This window comes from Postia placenta (genome assembly GCF_002117355.1).
Source record: "Postia placenta MAD-698-R-SB12 unplaced genomic scaffold POSPLAscaffold_15, whole genome shotgun sequence".
In the NCBI taxonomy this organism is placed as follows: domain Eukaryota; kingdom Fungi; phylum Basidiomycota; class Agaricomycetes; order Polyporales; family Adustoporiaceae; genus Rhodonia; species Rhodonia placenta.
In genome coordinates this window covers 601659-622167 of record NW_020169846.1, presented here as the reverse complement: position 1 = coordinate 622167, position 20509 = coordinate 601659, and the positions used below count along the sequence as shown (strand labels likewise).

At 53.0% G+C, this 20509-nt stretch overlaps 4 protein-coding genes across 4 annotated transcripts; 1 reads left to right on the top strand and 3 right to left on the bottom strand.

Moving 5' to 3' along the window:
- Positions 1–2213: 2213 nt before the first annotated feature.
- On the bottom strand, positions 2214–3626 carry POSPLADRAFT_1104703 (hypothetical protein; the record flags this gene model as incomplete). The annotated part of the gene is made up of 2 exons (XM_024483262.1): positions 2214–2726; positions 2853–3626. Coding segments are annotated over 2 exons (1287 nt in total), but the record flags the coding sequence as incomplete, so codon positions are not given.
- Positions 3627–4398: 772 nt separating this feature from the next.
- Positions 4399–7657, bottom strand: POSPLADRAFT_1154243 (hypothetical protein; the record flags this gene model as incomplete). The annotated part of the gene is made up of 5 exons (XM_024486831.1): positions 4399–4588; positions 4871–5603; positions 7077–7142; positions 7274–7402; positions 7567–7657. 5 exons carry the CDS (start codon positions 7655–7657, stop codon positions 4399–4401), a joined length of 1209 nt encoding a protein of 402 aa, XP_024335056.1.
- A 792-nt stretch (positions 7658–8449) lies between these two features.
- POSPLADRAFT_1153682 (hypothetical protein) lies at positions 8450–18181 on the bottom strand (the record flags this gene model as incomplete). The annotated part of the gene is made up of 21 exons (XM_024486763.1): positions 8450–8495; positions 8544–8964; positions 10586–10863; positions 10962–11085; positions 11439–11458; positions 11585–11637; positions 11688–11879; positions 12152–12842; positions 12897–12932; positions 13271–13521; positions 13575–13732; positions 14846–14876; positions 15049–15108; positions 15385–15425; positions 15497–15782; positions 15863–16005; positions 16033–16074; positions 16541–17821; positions 17888–18011; positions 18063–18105; positions 18159–18181. The coding sequence occupies 21 exons, from the start codon at positions 18179–18181 to the stop codon at positions 8450–8452; spliced, it is 4344 nt and encodes a 1447-aa protein (XP_024335055.1).
- Positions 18182–18644: 463 nt separating this feature from the next.
- On the top strand, positions 18645–19469 carry POSPLADRAFT_1185109 (hypothetical protein). The gene is made up of 4 exons (XM_024489131.1): positions 18645–18794; positions 18851–18951; positions 19005–19254; positions 19317–19469. The coding sequence occupies exons 1-4, from the start codon at positions 18711–18713 to the stop codon at positions 19395–19397; spliced, it is 516 nt and encodes a 171-aa protein (XP_024335054.1). The 5' UTR covers positions 18645–18710; the 3' UTR covers positions 19398–19469.
- The last annotated feature ends 1040 nt before the right edge of the window (positions 19470–20509 follow it).

The following is a 20509-nucleotide window of genomic DNA, read 5'->3' as shown; positions in this document are numbered from 1 at the left end:
GACAGGGCGAGAGTGCCGCGAGGCAGATCGAGATGCGAGGGTGCTTCGGGGTCCGAGCGGGTGTTGCGCTCGTCGGATCGCTTTGTAGCGAGGGTAATCCTCCTCGATCGATCGGGGTGTCCGATTTGGGCACGGTTGCTGCTCGCAACGATAGAGGACTGTCTCAGGGCCGTCTGGGATGTAGACGTCGATGAGGTCCTGGGAGTCGAATGCGTGGATCTGGCCTTGGCAGGCAGCCACGTTGGATGGGGGGGAGGACGGGGAGGTGCGCGTACTACAATGGCCGTGCTATGCTAGCTTACGCTACGGCGCCCAAGAAGACACTAGGGTTCGCAGTTCACGTGGGGCCCAGTACTGCTTTTGACTATTATGCAGCAGGAACCTAGTCCACGCGTCCGTGAGGACAAGTACCGCCCACTGAAGTGCAGGTACTGAAGAGTTCGTTCCCTTAGTGTTGGCGATGTATGTAGGGCTATCTACGTATCGTATGTATCGTAGAGTATCGTAAGGGTGCGCACCACCCGACCTGTGGGAAAGGAAAGTGAATATAGGGTGTCCCGAGGGGACACCGGCAGCTTGGGGAGTTTCGACCTAATGTCGCGACTTGAGGTCAAGCGACTGAGGAAAACTTGAATGCTGGGGGCGTCCGACTAAGTCTCACCGAAGCGATGGTGAGCTATGCTCAAACCTAAGGCTAGGGACAAGGTAATATATTAGTGAGGTAAGAAAAGGAATACAAAGGATGCTTACTGACCTAGGGACAAGAGGTCGAAACTGAGGTCCCTAGGGCAGCAGAGGCCGGTTTATATACAGGGGAGGTTAAGGGCAGGCTGTGCGCGTTGGTCCGTGTGCAGCTGGTCTGTGCGCAGCATGCCGACGCGGCCCCGGGGGCCGGTGAGTCAGAGCGGCTGTGTCAGCGGAGCCCGAGCTGTGCCGTGCGCTGCCACCCCATCTAATCTAATCGTACAGTAGATAGTGACGCGTCCATATCAGGCAAGTAGTACAGAGGTCGCGGGTTCGAGCCCGCGAAAAGGAAAAAATTAAAAAGCGGCTAGACGCCGTACCAAGTCGTGACAGGGAGTACGTATGTCCTGCTGCGATGAACAGCTGAGGAGCACCGGGAAGCGTGATGCCTTGCTCCCAGGCTTCGATCAAATCGACCTCATCCCACTCTACCTCCACCGGATCTTCTTCGGGTTCGAAGTCCGGGAGTACCTTACTCCGGCAGGCACCTATAACCAACCGTTTGGATTTCGGCGAACGCCTGCGTGCCGTGGGCCTGACCCCCGTATCACGCGTAGTTGCTGCTTGCTCCATTCGGCCAGTCCTCCTGGTACTGCACGTTTCAGGGCATCGCGACAATTTGAGGGAGCCCTTCTCCCAATCGATTTCAGGGTTGTGCTCACATAGCCAATCCAACCCGACGATCACATCTTCCGGACCAATGTCCGTGACCGTGAACACCGTCTTCTCGACGTGCTCTCCTATATGCATCTGTAGCACTGCTACCTCCGAGATGCTTCCGTCCTTGTTCAGGGTGCCATCAATATTGTATAGCGGAATCGGCTCTTTTAATTTCCGCGTTTGCACCTTATTTTCTTCAATGAATCGCTTATTGATAAACTTTGTGGTGGCTCCGCTGTCCACCATAGCGATTATGTCCTTGTGCCGTCTTTTTCCTTGGAGGCGCACCGGGATGTGGAAATGCTGGGACCCATGGTCCAACTCGTACACATTCGCAGTCGCCAATACATTGTACAGATTGTTACTACGCGGTCCGACGCGTGCGGCACGAAGCACGGACCGGATTAAAAAGAGCCCTCCTTCATGGCCCGATAGTGCTCGAGCTCCTCGCGCATCGACTTCATCTGTGCTATCAAGTCCGCCAGCTCGGAGTTATCTGATTTCGCTGAAGCGGCGCTTGTACTCGCCGAGGATGAAGCGACAGGGGCGCTTGTCGCGGCCTGGGTGGATCCCGAGGCGACCGTAGCCCGCGCGTCGGCGCGTTTTGTGTAAGGTTTGTCCTTACAATTAGGGCACTCGAATCGTCGGTACCCTTGCTTCCCACAGCCGAAGCATGTGCCGGGGAAGTTTCCTTTTCCGACGGCTGCATTGATGCTGGCCGAAGCTGCGTGTGACTGGGGTGCACCACCACGTGCCCCTCCAGGCCCTCGACCTCGGGCCGAGAAGAAGTTATTTAGCTCGGGCCGACGGGCCCGGCTAATGTCGAGAATTTGCTCGACCTCAGTGGCGCGCTTCTCAGCTGCTTGCCACGTGGTGAAGGTCTCGAGCTCGATCTTTCGGTACACGCGGGAGGGGATGCCGCTCAGGTACTTGTTGCGTAGCTCCAGGTCCCCATACCCAGAGCGGTCCGCCGGACCCTTGAACAGCGCGGAGAACTCTGCAGCGGTGCGTTTTTCACGGACCGTCTTGTTCGCGCAGAGCTTCGCCAGCTCTATTTGTGCTGCCGCCTCATCGTCGAGATTTCCGAAGCGGACCCTGAAGGCGGCAGCAAAGGCCGCTTTGTTTGCGAACGGGGTCGTGGCCCCTTGCACACCCACCTGCACCGATGCGAGCTGGGCAAAGTAGGGAGTGGCCCAGGTGCGGGCATCTCCGTTGAGCAGGCTAAGTGCGACCTGCACCTTGAGTTTGATGGTGGTCAACGACGTGTTGACCAGCCAGTAGATGCGCAACTGCGACAGGAACCGGTTGCATTCGATGACGGTCTGTCATGAGTTGGCATATGATCAGCATATATACCTCCAGTCAGATGTCAAGCCAAGCTTGACATTGCACCCTTTTGGTGTAGAGGTTATGATGTGAGACCGGCGCATGCATGTAAATCCTTACACGGTCTTGCCATCGTAGCGGAGCGGGAGGAGGAGCTTCAACGTCTCCTTATCAGGGACAGCAGTGGGAGAGGACATTATCGGCGACGAGGGGGACGAAGGCGACTGTTGTGACTGTCCGCCGGGCGGACTTCTTAAGGAACAAGTGCTTGAGCGGCCTCGCGGCGGCGACGGCGGTGAAGTCGGTTGAGGAAGTTCGGAGGCGGGGTGACGTAGGACAGGAACTGAAGGCGAGGTGGTGACCGCTGATGACGAGCCGGCCCAAGAATGCGGCGGAGTGTCGCGGGGCTCAGTCTTGGGAGTCCTTTCCAACCACGGCCCCAGGGAGGACTGGGGGATCGCTTGAGGGGTCACTGAAGGCTGTGCGACTGCCTCAGTTCCTCGAGGGAGATGGGGATCTCCTCGCGCTTGACCTGTACTGGCGACAGGTTGGGGGATGCGGGTGCCGGGAGAGGCAGGTCGAGATGGGACGGGAGTGACGTGACGAGAGGTAGATCGCGATGTGCCAGCGTACCGAAGTGCTGGGCCGCGGGGATGCTGGACTCGTCGGATCGGTACGTAGCGCCCTTCGTTTTCGTCGGTGGTGATGGACCATGGGGTTCGATTAGGGCACAGTTGCCGATCACAGCTGAAGAAAGGGGCTAGGTTGCCGTTGTGGTCTGGGTCGTCACGGGAGACGTCGACCTGCTCCTGGGTGTCGAAGGCGTGCTCTAGTCGAGAGCAGTCGAAGAATTCGTCAGCCACGTTGAGGGGGGGAGGAAGGGGAGGTGCGCGTGCTACAAAAGGCCGTGCTATACTAGCTTACACCTACGGCGCCCGAGATGACACTGAGATTCGCAGTTCACGTAGGGCCCAATACTGCTTTTGACTATTATGCAGCAGGAACCAAGGCTACGCGTCCGTGAGGACAAGTACCGCTCACTGAAGCGCAGGTACTGAAGAGTTCGTTTCTCGAGTGTTGGCGATGTATCGTATGCTATCTATGTATCGTAGGGTACAGAAGGGGTGCGCACCACCCAACCTATAGGAAGTGAATGTGAGTGTGTGGGTCCCGATGGAACGCCGGCAGCTGTGGGGAGTTTCAACCTAATGTCGCGACTTGAGGTCGAGCGACAGAGGAAAACCTGAAAGCAGGGGGCGTTCGACTGGTTCTTACCAAAGTGATGGTGAGCAATGCTCGAACCTAAGGCTAGGGACAAGTAAATGTATTGGTTAGTAAGGTAAGAAAGGAATACAAGTGAGGGCTTACTGACCTAGGGACAAGAGGTCGAAACTGAGGTCCCTAGGGCAGCAGAGGCCGGTTTATATACATGGGGAGATTAGGGCAGGCTGTGCGCGTTGGTCCGTGTGCAGCTGGTCCGTGCACAGCATGCCAACGCGGCCCCGGGGGCCGGTGAGTCAGAGCGGCTGTGTCAGCGGAGCCCGAGCTGTGCCGTGCGCTGCCGCCCCATCTAATCTAATCGTACAGTAGATAATGACGCGTCCATATCAGGCAGGTAGTACAGAGGTCGCGGGTTCGAGCCCGCGAAAAGGAAAAATTAAAAAACAGCTAGACGCCGTACCAAGTTGTGACATTGTCCGCATCAATGTTCAGATTGACGGAGGTGAGGTGCTCCGAACACACCATCTTTCCTTTACCCTTGCCAATGAGACTAGCAACAGCATCTAAGTGTCTGCTTGTGACCTTGGAGGATGGTGCACTTATAGGGGGTTGACTGAGGAGATCTCCACAGAGGTGCCTGTAGGCAAGGGGGATAGTGGTTCTACAGCCTTGTAATACTGCCAATGAGGTTCATGAATATCCTGCAGAGACAAATCTAGCAAATGACTGACTTCATGACAGCATTCGCAGGCAAATGTGTGCATATGCCTTCTTTGCCCTTTATTCCTCACAATGTCCAGATCAGCAAGAACATCAATACTTGTGTACAAGCAGGTCTGGGACAAAGAAGCCAGTGGTCATACCATACAGTGCGCCTATGTAAGTATGCATGTCACAGGCATACCAGCCCACAACTAACCTCCGCACCCATAGCCACCAACTCGGCTGAGGTTGGGTGTAGAGCATGGCAGCAGCCTCAAACCAGGGAGGATAAACTCCCGAGCTGCCCCAGTCAATCAGCCATAGCTTCCCGTCATGACCCAGCACGACATTTCGTGGAGTCAGGTCCCCATGAACGAGGACCAGCGGCTCTCTCTGCACGAACGGCAGGATATCGAAGCCCCACTCCCTGATGTATTGCGTGACTCGCAAGCGTCCATTGAGCCATTCGAACAGCGCTGTGGCGGATGAGAAGGGGCCGCAATGATAGTCGGCACCCATTGCGGGGCCATAACATTTCAGCGGCTTTGAGAGATCATCCGTGAGCGGCCCGGGAATTTGGCGTTCGATCTGCTCTGTCCGTACGCGTCTGAGCTGGCGGATATAGCCACGGAGCATCCATGCGATGACGAACTTCCGCCAGAGGCTGAGGTCGTCCCAGCACCAGTCGAGCGAGCGTCCTTTGATGTATTCCATAGCCAGCAAGAACGTGTTGCCACGTTTGAAGATGCGCAATGGTCTGGGGACGGGGATCGACGTCTGAGCGCGAACGATCTCCATCGCGCGAGGTTCGAACTCCCCGAGCGTGTACCAACCCGTTTTGACGATTACTCGAGGGGATATGATGAAAATAGGTGGAGGTTGCATACCGGGCCGGGAAGAGCCGGGAATGCGCAATTGTGGAGACTTCTTGCATAGCTCATAGATCTCTTCTTCGGTGAGAGATTCCTCCCACCATAACTCGCTCTGTGTAGGTATGTTCGAGACTTCTCATGAGCTACGGGCACACAGGACTTACTTGACTGTCGAGCTCCGGTTGAGCGACCGTCTGCCTGAACCATGAAACAGGATGTAGACCACTCAGGCCGATATTGACACTCAATGATCGCATCGAGTGCTTTGCGCTGAAATGTTATCAAGTCTAGAGCCACGCACGAGCTTTCTGTATAGTTACCTATGGCTGAGGATCGTGAACAATCAGGTCAATTATGTCAGAGGCACGCGTTGGACTCCAGGAAGCAGTCAATGTTTGTCTCTGTGGGCGTCATGGCTAAATATGGACATCAATTCCCGTACTCGGATAAGCGCCTGCACTTCGTATCTCATAGTCCAGAGAACTTACTAAGGCCATCTGGATTAATTCAGGTGTGGCGAGGAAATTATAGTCCTGATTCGATGAATGGTATATTTTGATAGTAGCACAGAAAAGATAGTAGGCATTACGAGTACGACTAGTATCAGGAACTCCGATTTATCACTGGCAGGTACTCGCTCCGAGTCGGAATCTACTGGCCCTGAGCACGCAGATAGTGTAGAAAAACGCATGTGTCCTTCATCTGGATTGAGATATGTTGGAAAAACGGTGCGACGGCGCGGGGGCGCGTTTGTCCACGAGCGTAGCGATGCCCGTAAGGGACAATCGCGTGCGGTACGTACATCGCGCGGGGTCGTTATATACTACGATAGGGGCCTCCGGCCCCCGGCTACTCGCGCGCCCGAGCTTTCGAGCTCGTTCCTGACCACGCGGGGCTGCGCGTTTCAACAAGATATGCACCTTTTTTGGTTCTCGCATAACCATCCCTCAGGGAATCAATGTTGCGAATTACTCGGAGGCTATATAGCGTCGCGAGTTATTTACTAACAAGGCAAGGTCTCAGTGGGGAGGGAGCGATGGGAATATGTATGATCCAGGAGATTAATTCTGTATTCCACGACACTTATGTGATTATCTGTGACCATCCCATGAGTCGTGTACATGCCTGTGCGCCAGCCATGATGCCTTGGAAGTCCTACAGCAGTCACATTCATGAAGGTCACAATAACAGGAAAGGTACATATTACTGCGGCTGGAACGGCAAGCTCTCAGGCACTGAAAAGGATGATTTTGCGCGCACTAGGACTACATTGCGTGCTCGAAAGCTGCAAGAATCAACAGCTCGGCGTATCAATTCTTCCTTCCTTGAGCTAGCAAGATAATAGGACGTACAACAAAGCCTAGTGCTCCCACATACTGCCAGAATCTCTGAGATGCGTCTCGTGAACTGCAAAGTTGAAAAATAGTCACAGCGACAGATCGAAATGTAGGAATGCCCGTCAGCTGAAACCCCAATTCCATGGTAAGGATGGTGTTACCATCATTGGGAGCAGAGGCATCCGCGAACTGGTCGAACACATTCCACGTACACTCCTGACATCGCTGTACAAACTGGCCACAGTGATTCCACGATGGGCCCGAGCACAGATCCCAGCGCCTGCGGCAGTTCAGATTGATCGGCGCTGATTGCCGTAAACAGTTCGCTCAGGCTGGAGTGAATGGCAAATCAGCGCTTCAGCATTAATGGTTCAATCCGCCCTTCGTTTCCGTTCACTGACACGTACGCACTTGGCAAATGGAAATTGGTGATCTTGTGCCGGACTCGCAGATGATGAAGGACCGCCGCGGCGATGGGAAGATGGTATGTGTGTGACGCCCGTCGCCCGGGTCGTCTGCCCAGTCTGTTCGCCAGCCCAACTCTACGTCCATAAATGTGAGCTAATATCCTAATTCCGTGAATGCAATTGGACGAGTAGCGGATGACGAAGGGATAGTGGCGTGACGGCCTCAAGGCCCAGATAAGGCAGATTGAGACGACACCGGCGGAAGCTGTGCGCTCGAGGGCCGGCCTGTTCTGCGACCGAGTTTCTCATCTGGGGTTACTAGCTGTTCGTTGGATGGCCAGATGCTCATACTTCGAGCAGGCGGTGATGAATTTGAGTTCAGTCGCATGGTTGTCGACGACTGGGCGGTCCGCGTGAATCGATCAGTCAGTGACGAAGATCCGACGCGGACGTGCGACGCTGACTGCGAGCTAGCTTTTGTACGGTTGAGCGACGAAGGTGGGGCTGGTGTTATCCTAGAAGAAGTGGAACACCACAGACGTAGGCATCCACACCCAGCAGCACAGCAGTTAATGCAATTATTATATGGCTGAATTATGGATGGCATCATTGAGGAGTCCAGTTGGGACACGCGAATTGTCCGAATGCTCGTGCAGAACATGCCTCAGAAAGCGTCCGGTGGCTCTTCTGTCAATGATCCTGGAGTCCTGGAGCAAGCGGCATTAATTGGGGCTGGAATGGGATGACCCAACGCGGATCGGGGGGGTCAACGCAGACTAGCAGAGGCTTTCTGAAGGCCGTACAGGCTTTTTTTTTCTTGAATGTCGTACCACCTGACCTCACAGCCCCGGCGATAATCACGGCTTGAGCGTGCATCGCTAGCGCATACAGCTTAAATCCATCCGATTTGAGGGATTCTCGCGTATGTACAATTCTACTTGACAGGTTCTGCTGAGGACAGAGATTTCTTTGTGAGATCACTGTAGTAGGATAGCTAACACGGCCAGACATTGTCGAAATTGTCAGAAAGGATATAACAGTCGCTATGAGCGCGCATCATAGCGCGCATATACATTGATCCACACCTGTGACATACGATCTATGTCAGTCTGTTAGCGACGTCCCAATGACATGAAAGCACGCACTATATGATGTAACATCGATATGCGACGATCAGTTTTTATCTTTCTAGCTGCCTAGCTAGGCCCCACCAGCCTGTGATAGAGCTGCGGCATTAGACATCGTACCAACACTGCAAGCATACAGACGCATACATTTCCGAGGTGTCGCTTGTGTTAGCTGGAGGTTTGTACATCTCAATTTCGTGCATGACCTTCAAAATTCCCCGCTCATGCCAATTCGTCTTCATCATAGCTTCATCAGCTGCCTTGAGGAATCGGGCTATATCAGAGGGGCTGATCGCTTCATTGATGTACCAGAGGAGATAGACGTCTACATGTTCAAGAGAGTCGAAGACATCGCGCGCCATCAGACCCTGTACTAGAGGTCCCATTTGAGCGATGTCATTTTCAGCCTTATTGGCAATGGTCCACATAGGGTCGAGGGAGCAGCGGAACTTGAATGAAAAATGATGAATGGAATGCGCGGAGATGGAGTTCACTATGTTGGCTATTCTTGGTGCGGCAATGTCCATAGCTTCTCCTAAGTCGTAGAATAGCGTAAGCGAACTCAACCCTGTGTTGAAGTTGAGACAGGAATCTACGCCTGTACAATGAGTAGATAGTATCAGCTGCTTTGTATAAACGTCTGTGTTAAGAGCGGCGACTTGCCGTCATAAATCACAGGAATATCTGCTTGTCGCAGCGATCCACCGACATCGCGCAGAATCAAATCTAGGGACACGTGCCAGTCCGAGTGGGCTCGAATAGATGGCCTAATGCAAAGGTCGTACAGTGTCTGCTGTTGAACAGAAGGCGTCGCCTGGATCCAAGTGAACAACTTCTGCATTTCTCCCGATGTCATCGAGAGGACATGAAGAGTCGTCAGTCGCAGCTCGCTTCCTGTCGCCTGACTGCTGGGCAGGGAATACTGACCCCCTTTCGAAACAATGCCGTCCAGGACAAGCTCCGTGAGTTGGGGAAGGGCACAGACGAACCGCTGAAAATCACCGTAGTGCTGGAATGTGCAGCTGGTCAATTCGAGCCGGGTGACAAGGACGAACAGTGCGATAGTCTGCGTGGCAGTGGGATGAAGAGGACTGCGCGTGCACCATTCGCATCTTGTGAATGAAAGCGAACGGAGCGACGGCATCAGCGGGCCCAGCACTAGTGGGACATTGTTCGCATAACGCGTTCTGTCGTCAGGACCTTCGACGATGGTCAACTGTAGAGTGCCCTTCAGATATGCTCGTGTGCTGAGAAGCGGTGACTGCGCCACGCCGGTGCGTAGACAATTGAAAGCCGTGCGACTTTGTAATTGGACTCGCTCGAAAAAATGAAAACGACTGGCTGCATACCATGATCGAGCGACGCGAGTGCAGCTGCTCAGGGATGCTTGGTCATCCCAGAGGAAGTCTATGATTCTGTCTGTTGTCTCTGGAGGAAGTGGCATCAACATGGCAGCAGGGACAGCCGATAATGCCTGCAGAGGACCGCGAGCTTTTAGAGATCTAGAGCCGGCTTACTCCGTAGAAACCCACGATTGTTTGTGTCTGAGGGCACACACGTAGGCATACATGAGGAGCAAAGAGGACATAATTGCCTTTGATAATCATTCGAAGCACCTTGCACAGTTCCATTCGATGTGATGACATATTCTTTAGGGTAAGGCTTCCAAGGTCCGGCGAATTCAATGTGAGGGCCACCCACGCACTTGAAGTTGCATGTATACATACGCGCTTGGCAAATGTAGGTTGTACTCGCTCACTAGTAGTGGGTTTTGTCAGACTAGCAAAAATGGATTCGACTTGATGGAAATACACCCATATTTCGTGATGATGTTGTGGTCTCTCTTTTCCTAGATCTGTCACTCTTCTGAATGGGGATATGGAATAAGGAGCAACTTGCTCACGGCTTAAAGTCTAGAGCCAGGGACGGCAGCGGCTTCTTCAACTTGTAAACGAATATGTGATCATATGTCACAGTTGTTTGTGCGTGACAGTGGACCAACCGTGTCACACCATAGCTCGTATTATAGTCATGGCCGAGTCTGAGTCACTCCTCACACTCAAACAGCAGGAGGTATGTGTCGCCGCCTCATAAACTGTGAACATCACATCTTGGCTGACGGAGAGTTCCTACAAGAAGCGAAGATCGCGCACCACCACCTCGTCGCGTTCACCCTTACCACCTCACACATTTGTCCGCATTAATGAGCACTACGCCGTGGAGTCTCAATTCTTCGGCTGGCTTGTCACCTTCGACCAAGTTGCCGACATCGACCTTCGTATAGATCGCAGTCCCTTGACCCATAAGGACCTTCATTGGGCTCAGAAGGCTGCCTGTAGTGTTGTTCAGGGCCCGGCTCGGGCCCAAAGCCCTACTTTGTGCCGCACTTTTGGCCACCGGGCCTGGCTTCATAGTCAATCCAGGGCTGCACACTAAGCTCTGTGGCCTCTCGGAGGTCTTTTGAGGACTTGTGTTGAGCTATATGCGCCTCAGCCAAGCAGGGTTCGGCGGGCTTGGGCTTCAAAGCCCGATTGTGAACATCACTAGCTGCCTGTAGAGGCGCACTTGCCCTCAAGCTGGAGCAGTTGACCGACATCGAGGCCATTAGAGTCAGGTGTGCGTATGCAGACTACGACGTGGACCCGGCACTCAAGGATAGCGTCTTTGATGCCGTCTTGGTGATATCGTGCTACGAGCGAGGTGTCCGTTCGCCTCCCACAAGGGCACAATATGACGAACTGCTCTCGATATTGAAGTTCTTTGAAATTGAAGAGGCGAGTGGACGGTGGTTTATTGAGAGGAGCGTGGGTCTCGCCGTCAAGAAGAAATATGGCATTAAATAGTTGTGACACTTCTATTTACAAGCTTGTTGTCTGGAGCGTACGTTGGCGACATTGCAATCGTTTCGCAAAGCTCTGACATACACAACTCTGTTCGCGTGGGTTCTCTGCATTCGCATATACATTGTGTCAAGACTGAGAATGAACCATACAGCGCATGGAATTCCGAGGATGAAAGCGCGATATTAAGTATGGTACCTACCAGCTGCGTTACCTACTATTCTGATATGTGAGTCAACGCGAGAGACATTCCAGAGAGGGAATCAACGCTTCTTGTAGCGCCCTCCACGACTGCAGTGACCCTATCGTCAGACAGACAGACATTACAAACTACGGCATAGCACGCACCTTGCTTCGGCCTCGATCCTTGCCCATTTCCGCTCCTTGATCGCACTGGTCTCCTGCGTATCAGGGAATCCAATCTCCCAGTAGCTTGGAGGCGTCAGCGGACGCTCCCACTGCTGCCGATGCCTCGAATCTCTTGCCGATGCCTGGCAATGGCTTGCTCCTGTTCCTCCTCGTCCGCATCAATGCCCAGGTCGACGGAGGTGAGGTGCTCTGAAGACAGCGCCTTGCCTTTACCCTTGCCAGATGGACTAGCCCCAGCGTCTATATGTCTGTTTCTGCAATCGCGTCCAGACCCCTGCGGGAAGGCATCCAGTATTTCCAACAAGCAACTTGTATTTATAGCACATCGTACCGTGCAATCAATCAAACCGGCATAAGATCGGTATAAAACTATTGACGAGAGACAAGGGCGACGCATGTACAGTAAAAAGATCTCAGTCGTATTGTTATATAAGGCGACGGTCTCAATACATCGCTCTCGCCTTGCGGCTAATCTCGGCCAGCTATTGTTTTCAGATCACGTTCCAGACGGCGCCATTGACTGGAAGCAAGTGACGCAGATTTCACGTCAATGATGAGCTGTGATGTCTCCGCTTCCACAAATAAATGTAACGAAGATTGGCCGGTTTGAATCTCCTGCAAATTGTCCTCCACTTGCAAGATCTTCGCTGAAAGCTCCTCGAGAAAGTGGCGTAGGTTACTCAGCTGCTGTGTTTCTTCAATGTTCCCTGATGATATCACCCTCATAAATCGCGCTACAGGAAAACAAGAAGCAGACGCACCAGTGTCATATGCGTCATATCTCTTGACGATTTCGGCAACGTCCGAAGGAGGCAAGGGACTGCCTCGGAGGTTTCTCAAGGCCTTCTTAATAGTCGTAAATATGCTCTTGACTGCTCGGAGGACATTTGGGATCCAGCGGCATATCCTGCCCCACCAGGACACGTGTTGTTTGCTGTTTCGTCGTTGAATGTCCTCGATCACCTGTGATAGATTCTGCAGTCTGTCTCGTAAGCACTGCATCTTCGTGCAAAGTGCCGCTGAACTTTGACAAATTCCCTCCCCGGTAGATGTGATGTCATCGTTGCGCCCCAAGACGCCTGTCCTCTTTGCCTCCTCCAGGCGTGCGGCCATCATTCCAGCCAACTTGCTGTGTTCTTCTATAATCCGACGGGAATTCCTCGATGCTTCGTCGGACAACAACCGCACCTGGTTAACGGCGTCTAGCAGCGGACGTGTTGTACCATCCTGCGGTAACCTGCAGGTACTATGAATGAATGTGGGTTTGTTCGTCATCGTGAGACGTACTTACGCCCCAATTTCTTCGCTCCAACTTCCGAAGAGCTCGCTGCACGCTAAAAGTTCTCGAAAAGTATGCTCGGCGATGAGCCTGATAGCTTGTCTTGGGCGTACTCCATCACTCGAAACGAGCTGCTCGGATGTATTATGAGAGGAAATTGAGTTGTGTCCACTCGGCCCATGGTCCAAAGACTCGTGACAAGAACACTGAGTGCCGTGAGTTGACTCTTGGCGCTTCCGCCTAGTCGAGACACGACGGTGTGCGTGCTGTCTGTCAACTTTGCTGCGTTTGCGCGTGGAATTATTGGGCCCATGGCTTGTGGAAGTATAGCTTCGAGGTCATACGGTGAAATATTGTAAATGCTTGGCAGAAGGTGGAGAACTCACGAACGACTGTCAAAGTTTATACTCGACGTGCTGAGTGTCTGCTGGCTGCTATTAGCGGACCCATAAACCGACTCGCTGTCTGAGTCATCCCCTGGGTCAGCGTCCTTCAAGTTGGCAGCGGCTGCAATCGCCGTAAGTCTCTTTCGTATGCGATTGTAGTATCGCGACATTACCATCTCGCCTGTCGGATTTGTCAGCGTGAGGAGCTTTGGCGTGCTGTCTTGAAGTCCCGCCTTGCTTCTGCTTTGGATCTATGGCAGCACAATTAACCATGTTCTTATGAAAACTGAAGCTAAATTCTCACAATTGGGCGTGCCTCTGTCATAGCGAGTAGTTGCAGAGGACTGCTGCGACTGTGTAGCACCAAGAGTGGCCCGAGCCATGGTACGTCATGCAATTGTGTTTGGAAACGCTGCAAGAATAGCGGCGATCTGCAAGTCGAGTCTAGTGTTTTATGTATCGCTAAAGAATGGTGGCAGGCGTGACCTGTGGAGTATCTGCTCACGTCTAGTCGCCCCAAGGAACTCAGGACCCGCAATCAGTAGCACATAGAAGTCAAAATATATACAACGCACTGTGACCTCGTGCTGATACACACGATAGCCTTGATGATTCAGCTCTGCATCCTGCCGTTCTCTAGCGACCAGAACATCATCCATTTTCACAACGCTCCTCCAGAATAGGCTTCATAAGGCTCGTCTTCGATGAAGAGTTTGTGAAGCTCCAGTGCCGCGCACCGGCCCTATAGCAATGAAGTGAAAGCGGCGCGTTGGGCCTGCTATTCCAAGTCACTCAAGGTGCAAGGGTCGGCAGGGAAGACTCAGAGTCCGGATCTTCCTCGAACATTTATCCAATCAGGAGGCTTGAGATCTGCCAATGCGAGCTGACGAGGAGGCACCTCAACTAACGCTCTCCTGCCCCTCAAGCTGATCGTTTTCAATGGACAACCCTCGTCGAAGACAATTCCGCGGCAGCTTTGGGTGCACTAGCCATTTGGGTCCGACACAACGAACGGATGTCGTCAAGCCCTAGGTCCTGCTATGCCGAATCACCAAAATCAGTGACCGGGGTACTCGTGCGCACCTTCGTCTCGTCTCGTGCGGCACTATATGAGCTCTAGCTGCAATATCAAAACTTATTAAGTCTTATTGACAATTGAGAAAGACATTGCTTTCAAATTATGAACGCGGTTCTGAGGGTAACATGGTCAGTGATAGCGTTGGGCGAGCATGAGGAAGAGCATGAGCTTACGGGCACCCGCACGCCGCATATCATAGCAGGGCACCTCGGCGCAGCGGCATGCTTGGTTTGAAGGAGCCACCGGCAAGCCTTCATGTCCGCTGGTAGATCCCCGGAAAAATAGAATCAAGACAGAGTTTCGGACCTAGCTAGACGATGAGCGATTTGGTCAGAGCAGCCCGACACATCATCTAATTGTCCAAAGGCAAGATGAGCCGCAATGATGTAAGGATGCTGCTATTGTTAGTCATTGACAACGACGATGCTAGATTTAGTAAGGGAACATAGTCAAAACGCGACGGATAGGGTCTTGCATGACTCGCAGCCACGAGACACACGAGAAAACGACGATTATCTGCTGCCCGATCTGAATGAGTGTTGTAGGCACTGAGTGTTCAAGACGGTGGGTAGAGTGATCTCGAAAGTCAGTCGACGCGAGAGTTGGTAAAGGTATTGCGTCACGTCACCAAGGATACGTATTGGAGTCTCTCTCCCTGCGTTTGTTAGTATAGACCTATGCAGGACACAGACTGGCTTACGAGAGTATCCTGCACCAGAACATCGGCGAAGGCAATGTCATGATCGCACCGGAAGGGGCGCTATTCAAGAAATATACAGCCGATTTCGATATCCTTTTCAACTGGAATGAGTTCCCGGCAGTAATTTATCTGGAGATCAGCATCGAAAGCTGGAAGAAGTACGCTCGCATGATGTAGGCGCTACGATATGACTTGGAATCGAGAAGCAATGTGTCCGGCGAAGACTTGATAGACGAGACAGCTAGGGATAGAAGCGTATCTTTCCTCATGGCTGATTGCGATGACATGCACGTCGACTGCGCTGGAAAGGGGAAAGGTCAGATACATTGAACCTACCGATAATTTTGACCAGTTGTGTATCCCCTTGAAGAACCTACCTATTTTGGTACCGGGTAATCAGCCTGTACCTGGAAAATTTCTGGCGACCGGAGAGGTGTACGGTACATACGCGAAGCTGTATTGACCAAGTCCGATGAAGCCCTGGCCAGCACAGATGGCCAGAGAACGAGCTCGCAATATCGTATCCCGAAGCCGCAGCTCAACCACTCGAGACTCCTCGCCTCATCGTTAGGGACGAGACAGTCATTTCGAGCATGCATTGCGCAGAGAGGCACACCCAGTCGTGACCGACACGACGTCATCCCGTGTTCGCGGTGCCCCCAGCCCGTCTCGAGACAAGCCGCCACTAGGGCGGCAGCTTCCAGCGGTCGATCTGCATACTCGACGCTCGCCCGCTAAATGAGGCTGAAGGAGTGATGAGGCCAGATAGGTGGAGTCGTAAACGGGCACGCAGCGACAAAGAGGTTCTACCTACGGTCGCGAAACGAGGAGGGACGGAGAGCTCGCCGAGCCCCGTGAGTGGGCACCCACCACTCGACGACTCGACGACCGCGAAGAAGCCACGATACCAAGCAGGCCAGTTATCGAACGCGCACAGTATGACGACGAGAAGGAGGTCTCAAATCGAGCGAAGACCAGACGTACCCTCAATGTCGACGCCAAAGTGATAAACACAATTGGACTCGACTATGTTGCTGGTAACAGCACCTCTCGCGGACACAAGTCTATAAACTCGCGTCCTGCCGAGTAGAGCCTGTAACTGTTAACGCTAGAGATTCGCGTTCTTTACTCTGTATTTTTATTTCGTATTTTCAAAGACTTTGATTCGTACATTTGTTATTGACTATGTTCTGCATTCCCAGTGAGCAGGTCAGAGACCCCAGGAGCAACGCGATCGTAATCCTACCTGGAACTGGGCTCTAGCATCCCCACCATTCGCTAAGTTGTTCGGCTGCCCGGGTATGCTGCCCGACACTGAGACTCCAGTGCTCACATGATTTGAGAAAGGTTTGTTCTCCCGTAAGACTCGTTCGACACTGTAGGCATCCAGTCATCCGAATGACGCCTCATCCGCGCATTAGCCGAGGCATAAAGGTAGACACACTCTATCCAGGTGTCTCGACGAGAGTCCAATGCATCTCATATCACATACCCGACCACTGGTGCCCCGCAAACCCGCTCTGTTGTCCCTGCCAGCCTGCGAACGGATTTCCACCGGTGAATGCTTGTGGCGGCGGCGTCGCCTGAGGCTGCCCGAACGGCGTGTGCACCTGCGCCTGCTGCTGTAGCAGAAACGGGTTCGTGCCCGTCGGCATTTGCATTTGCATATGTGTATGCGGTAGCGCCTGTGTCTGAAACATGGGCGACGGCGACGGCTGGGGCTGGAACGACGCTTGCTGGCCAAATGGTGAAGGCTGGAGTTGCTGCTGGAGTTGCTGCTGCTGGAGATGTTGTTGTTGGAATTGTTGTTGTTGGAATTGTTGTTGCTGAAATTGCTGCTGCTGAAACTGCTGCTGCTGGTGTTGCTGATGTTGCTGCTGCTGGAAAGAGTTCGTGGTGAACGGTGCCAAAGATGGCTGTTGGGGTTGCATATTATACGATGAGCCCATGTAGCCCACCCCCGGCCCGCCACCGATGCTACCTCCTGTTCCTGTTGGATGGGACTGCGCCGCGAATGGATTGGAGCTCGGCATTGTGTTCGTCTGTGGCATGCCCATAGGCGCGAAGCCGAGGCCGGTGGGGGCAGTGGCAAATGGTGAGTGTGAGATGCTGGAGTTGGTGCCCACGCTGGTACCAGAGAGATTTAGACCGGTATTGAGACTCATGCTACGCCCCACGCCGCCAGGCGAAGATCCCGTCGTCTGATTCGTTGCTAATGAAGAGGGGAAGGGAGAGCTCGGGCTTGCCGAGAGGCTACTATATGGATTCATAGTTGGAGAGAGGTGAGTGCCTGCTGGATTAGCTGAGATCTGGATGGGCTGAGAAGTCGACGCGGAGGGAAGCGAGGACGTGTATTGAAGCGGTAGACTGGAGGTATTGGTGGATGGCGACTGTAGAGACACTAGGTTGTTCCATGTATTGTTGGTAGGTGCCAGTTGTGGCTGCGCCTGTGCGGCGAACGGCTGTTGTGGTTGTGTATATAGTGTCGAGCTCGGTACCGGCTGAGAGGCCGACCTGAACTGTGACTGCGATCCCGACACAGAGGGACTGACGGCGCTGGCAGGGGATGGCGTTGTTGAGGACGGTACCTTCGGTGGAACGGGCGGCGGTATGTTTGGGGTCGACTCCACTGGCGGGGGGTTCTGCACAGGCGCGGTTTGCGCTCGCGCGGGTGGGGTTGTGGACAAGAGCTTGCTGGAGGCTGATCGCGACGGGCCCATTATAGCTGCGACTTGTGCAGATCGGCTGATGAACGATTTGAACTCGTACTTCGCTGCAATTGGGGTCAGCAGAGCAACATATATCAGACAGCGTCTGGTATATTAGAATGTGCACGCACAGCGAATGTACTTTTCTAGGTCACTGTCTCTCTCCGAGTCAATCATGTTAGTTGGCGGCGGGTGACGCGTTTCATCAGGGTTGTAGTGAGCATTTGACTTGACGTTTCCAGTGTTTCTCATCACCTATCATATGATAGGTCATCAAGGAGCACTGATCTAGTTATGCAAACGCACCTCGACTTGCTCCTTCGCCCAAGTATCCATGGTCAAGCTCTTCCTACAGGTTCATGCATTAGATTCTAGCAGCCGAACAGCGTACATGCAACGCACACTTTGGATATGTGCGTGCCCATCTTACGATGGATACTTGCACAGTTCATGCTACAGCCAATACCGTCAGCTCGCTACCACTGTCCGTATGAAAAAGGGTTCTGCGACATACCAGATGAAGATGCCGAGATTATGAGATGCCCACCGAGGATTCCGCGCCTTGCAGTCCGCGCAAACATCTGCAAACCACACTAGGGATGAGTAGGTGAACTTACATGTTCACCGGGACTGCTCGCCGTTTCCCGGTTGGTTCACGAGCTCGAGAAGGGCTCGCTGGCTGCGTTCTGCAGTGATCTTGTTTACATGCGACATCCAAGCGTACTCAACGAGTTTGAAGTCAGGTCGAAAGCTCGGCTCACAGGCGGTGGCAGTGGTAGTGGTAGTAGTCGCGAGAGCGCTTGGCGCCTTCTAGTTTTCTCTCGCTGCCAGCTTGTCTCCTGCGAGCATTGCCTGCAGCGCGTTCAAATTGTTCCCGCAGATTTCTCTGCTTTGCGAACGCATTTATACATCATTTTCCCCCTGAGCCTCATCTTGTCGATCTGCGAGACGTCGATGGAGGCCCAAGCCGAAGCCTCTTCTGAGATCCCACTTCGGCAATTCATGGCCTATGATTTCGACCACGACAGTGTTTATCAAGTGCGTATGCAGCGCAAGGACTGTGCATTGAACACTTACCAGATGGGATCTGCAAGCAAGGTCTATCTGGGATCCTACAGAGCGATGCACTAGATGGAAAGTCAAGAGAGGAACGGGCGGACATCGTGCTCCGCTCTCAGGTGTTCTACTTCAATCGGTACGCTCGCTTTCTCATAGGAATGTGAGTTTGTTGCTCATCGACCGCTGCAGCTTGACCGGACATTCTATCACCGCAGAAGATGTACTACAGACCCAGGCCATGCCGGCGGCGAACGGCACGTCCGCAGCACTGCATACATTGGACCCTGTGGTGGGTTCTACGGCATCATCCACGAATGCGAATGCTACGGGAGATGACCGCGAGATGCGGATATTGAGCTTCGCGGAACTCAAGACTCTGATCGAGCAAGGGAGAACGGACGAGATTCCCAATAACCGGACCATCTCTAACGAGCTCAATGTAAGCATTATCAGATTTCAGACGTGCATAAGTGATGTTTGTTGACCGCCAATGTCTCAAAGCAATCAGCGCCGAGTGAAACGAGAGCAGCTGTGCGCAAGAAGCCTTGGGAAACTGCTCAGACATCTGGTACAACTATCTGACACTGAGGTATTGAATTTGTAAATTGAGAGTGCGACGCTTGCGCTATGGACCGTTTATTACCTTTGGTGTAAGATACGGCTACTGTCGGATCAGTCTGGGGGTAACTGCCTATCGTCGTTGAGTGTGATCTATCTGGCGTAAGCCAGGTTGCTTTCGGCAAGTATTTTAGTGAGTGTTCAGCGTGTTCGGAACCCAATGTTGACAGAATTTCATTGCCATAGATGTATCGTAGCGCACGAGCAGACTAACGCAAGCACACACAGCGGTCGAGCGTGTGATACGATAGTTTGAAGCATACATGAGCCCCCACATTCTTTGGCACGACACTGGCATGCGTAGGGTATCAAAGATTGCCCATATACAGCTTGATGTCCAATTACCCCTCATCAAGACAACTCGCGCCTCATTACTTCCGATTACCTGCGACAGAGAATCTCCACGCCCACTACACAGCACGCACGTTCCATTCATAGTCAAAGTTGGGGCTGTCGGAGACCTCCGTGGCAAGCAATACCTCTATACTAACCTATAGATGTGCGTCATCGTTGGCATCTTGTTAGTGTCCCTAGCGAAGGTTACTGGAAAGGCCATCACTGTTGCCTTTAACTCCTGGTTCTGTCCCTGACAGGGAAATTTAGGGGATCGCCCTTCGTATGGGGAGCGAATTGTTCAGCTATGAGTGCTCTCGAGGCTGTGAGGTCAGCCCTAGAGACCACGGTCGGCTGCTCGCCTTTGAAGACATGCTACCCACTCGAGGACTACCGTGATGCTCTCATGAGCGCAGTCTCATGCACTTACCCTAACACTGCCAAGCCATCTAAGTATGCACTCCAGGGGCCTGCAAAGGTCAGTATTCATAGACGCAAGGAAGGAAATCCAATAATACAGTATCTACATAACATCTAGACATTCAGCCTTTCATAAGAAGTTGCCCACATCTGAGCGGATTCCTTGCTCGTTTTCTCGATTTTAGGTGAGTCGTCCGTTTGTGGACGTGTAGTCTCGCAGCCCGTGTCGTCCTCATTGCCACGAGCCCCCTTGTTGTTTGGTCCACTCGGCATCGTCGATAACACAAGAGCGTCGAATATGCACATTACCTACTATCCTTCAC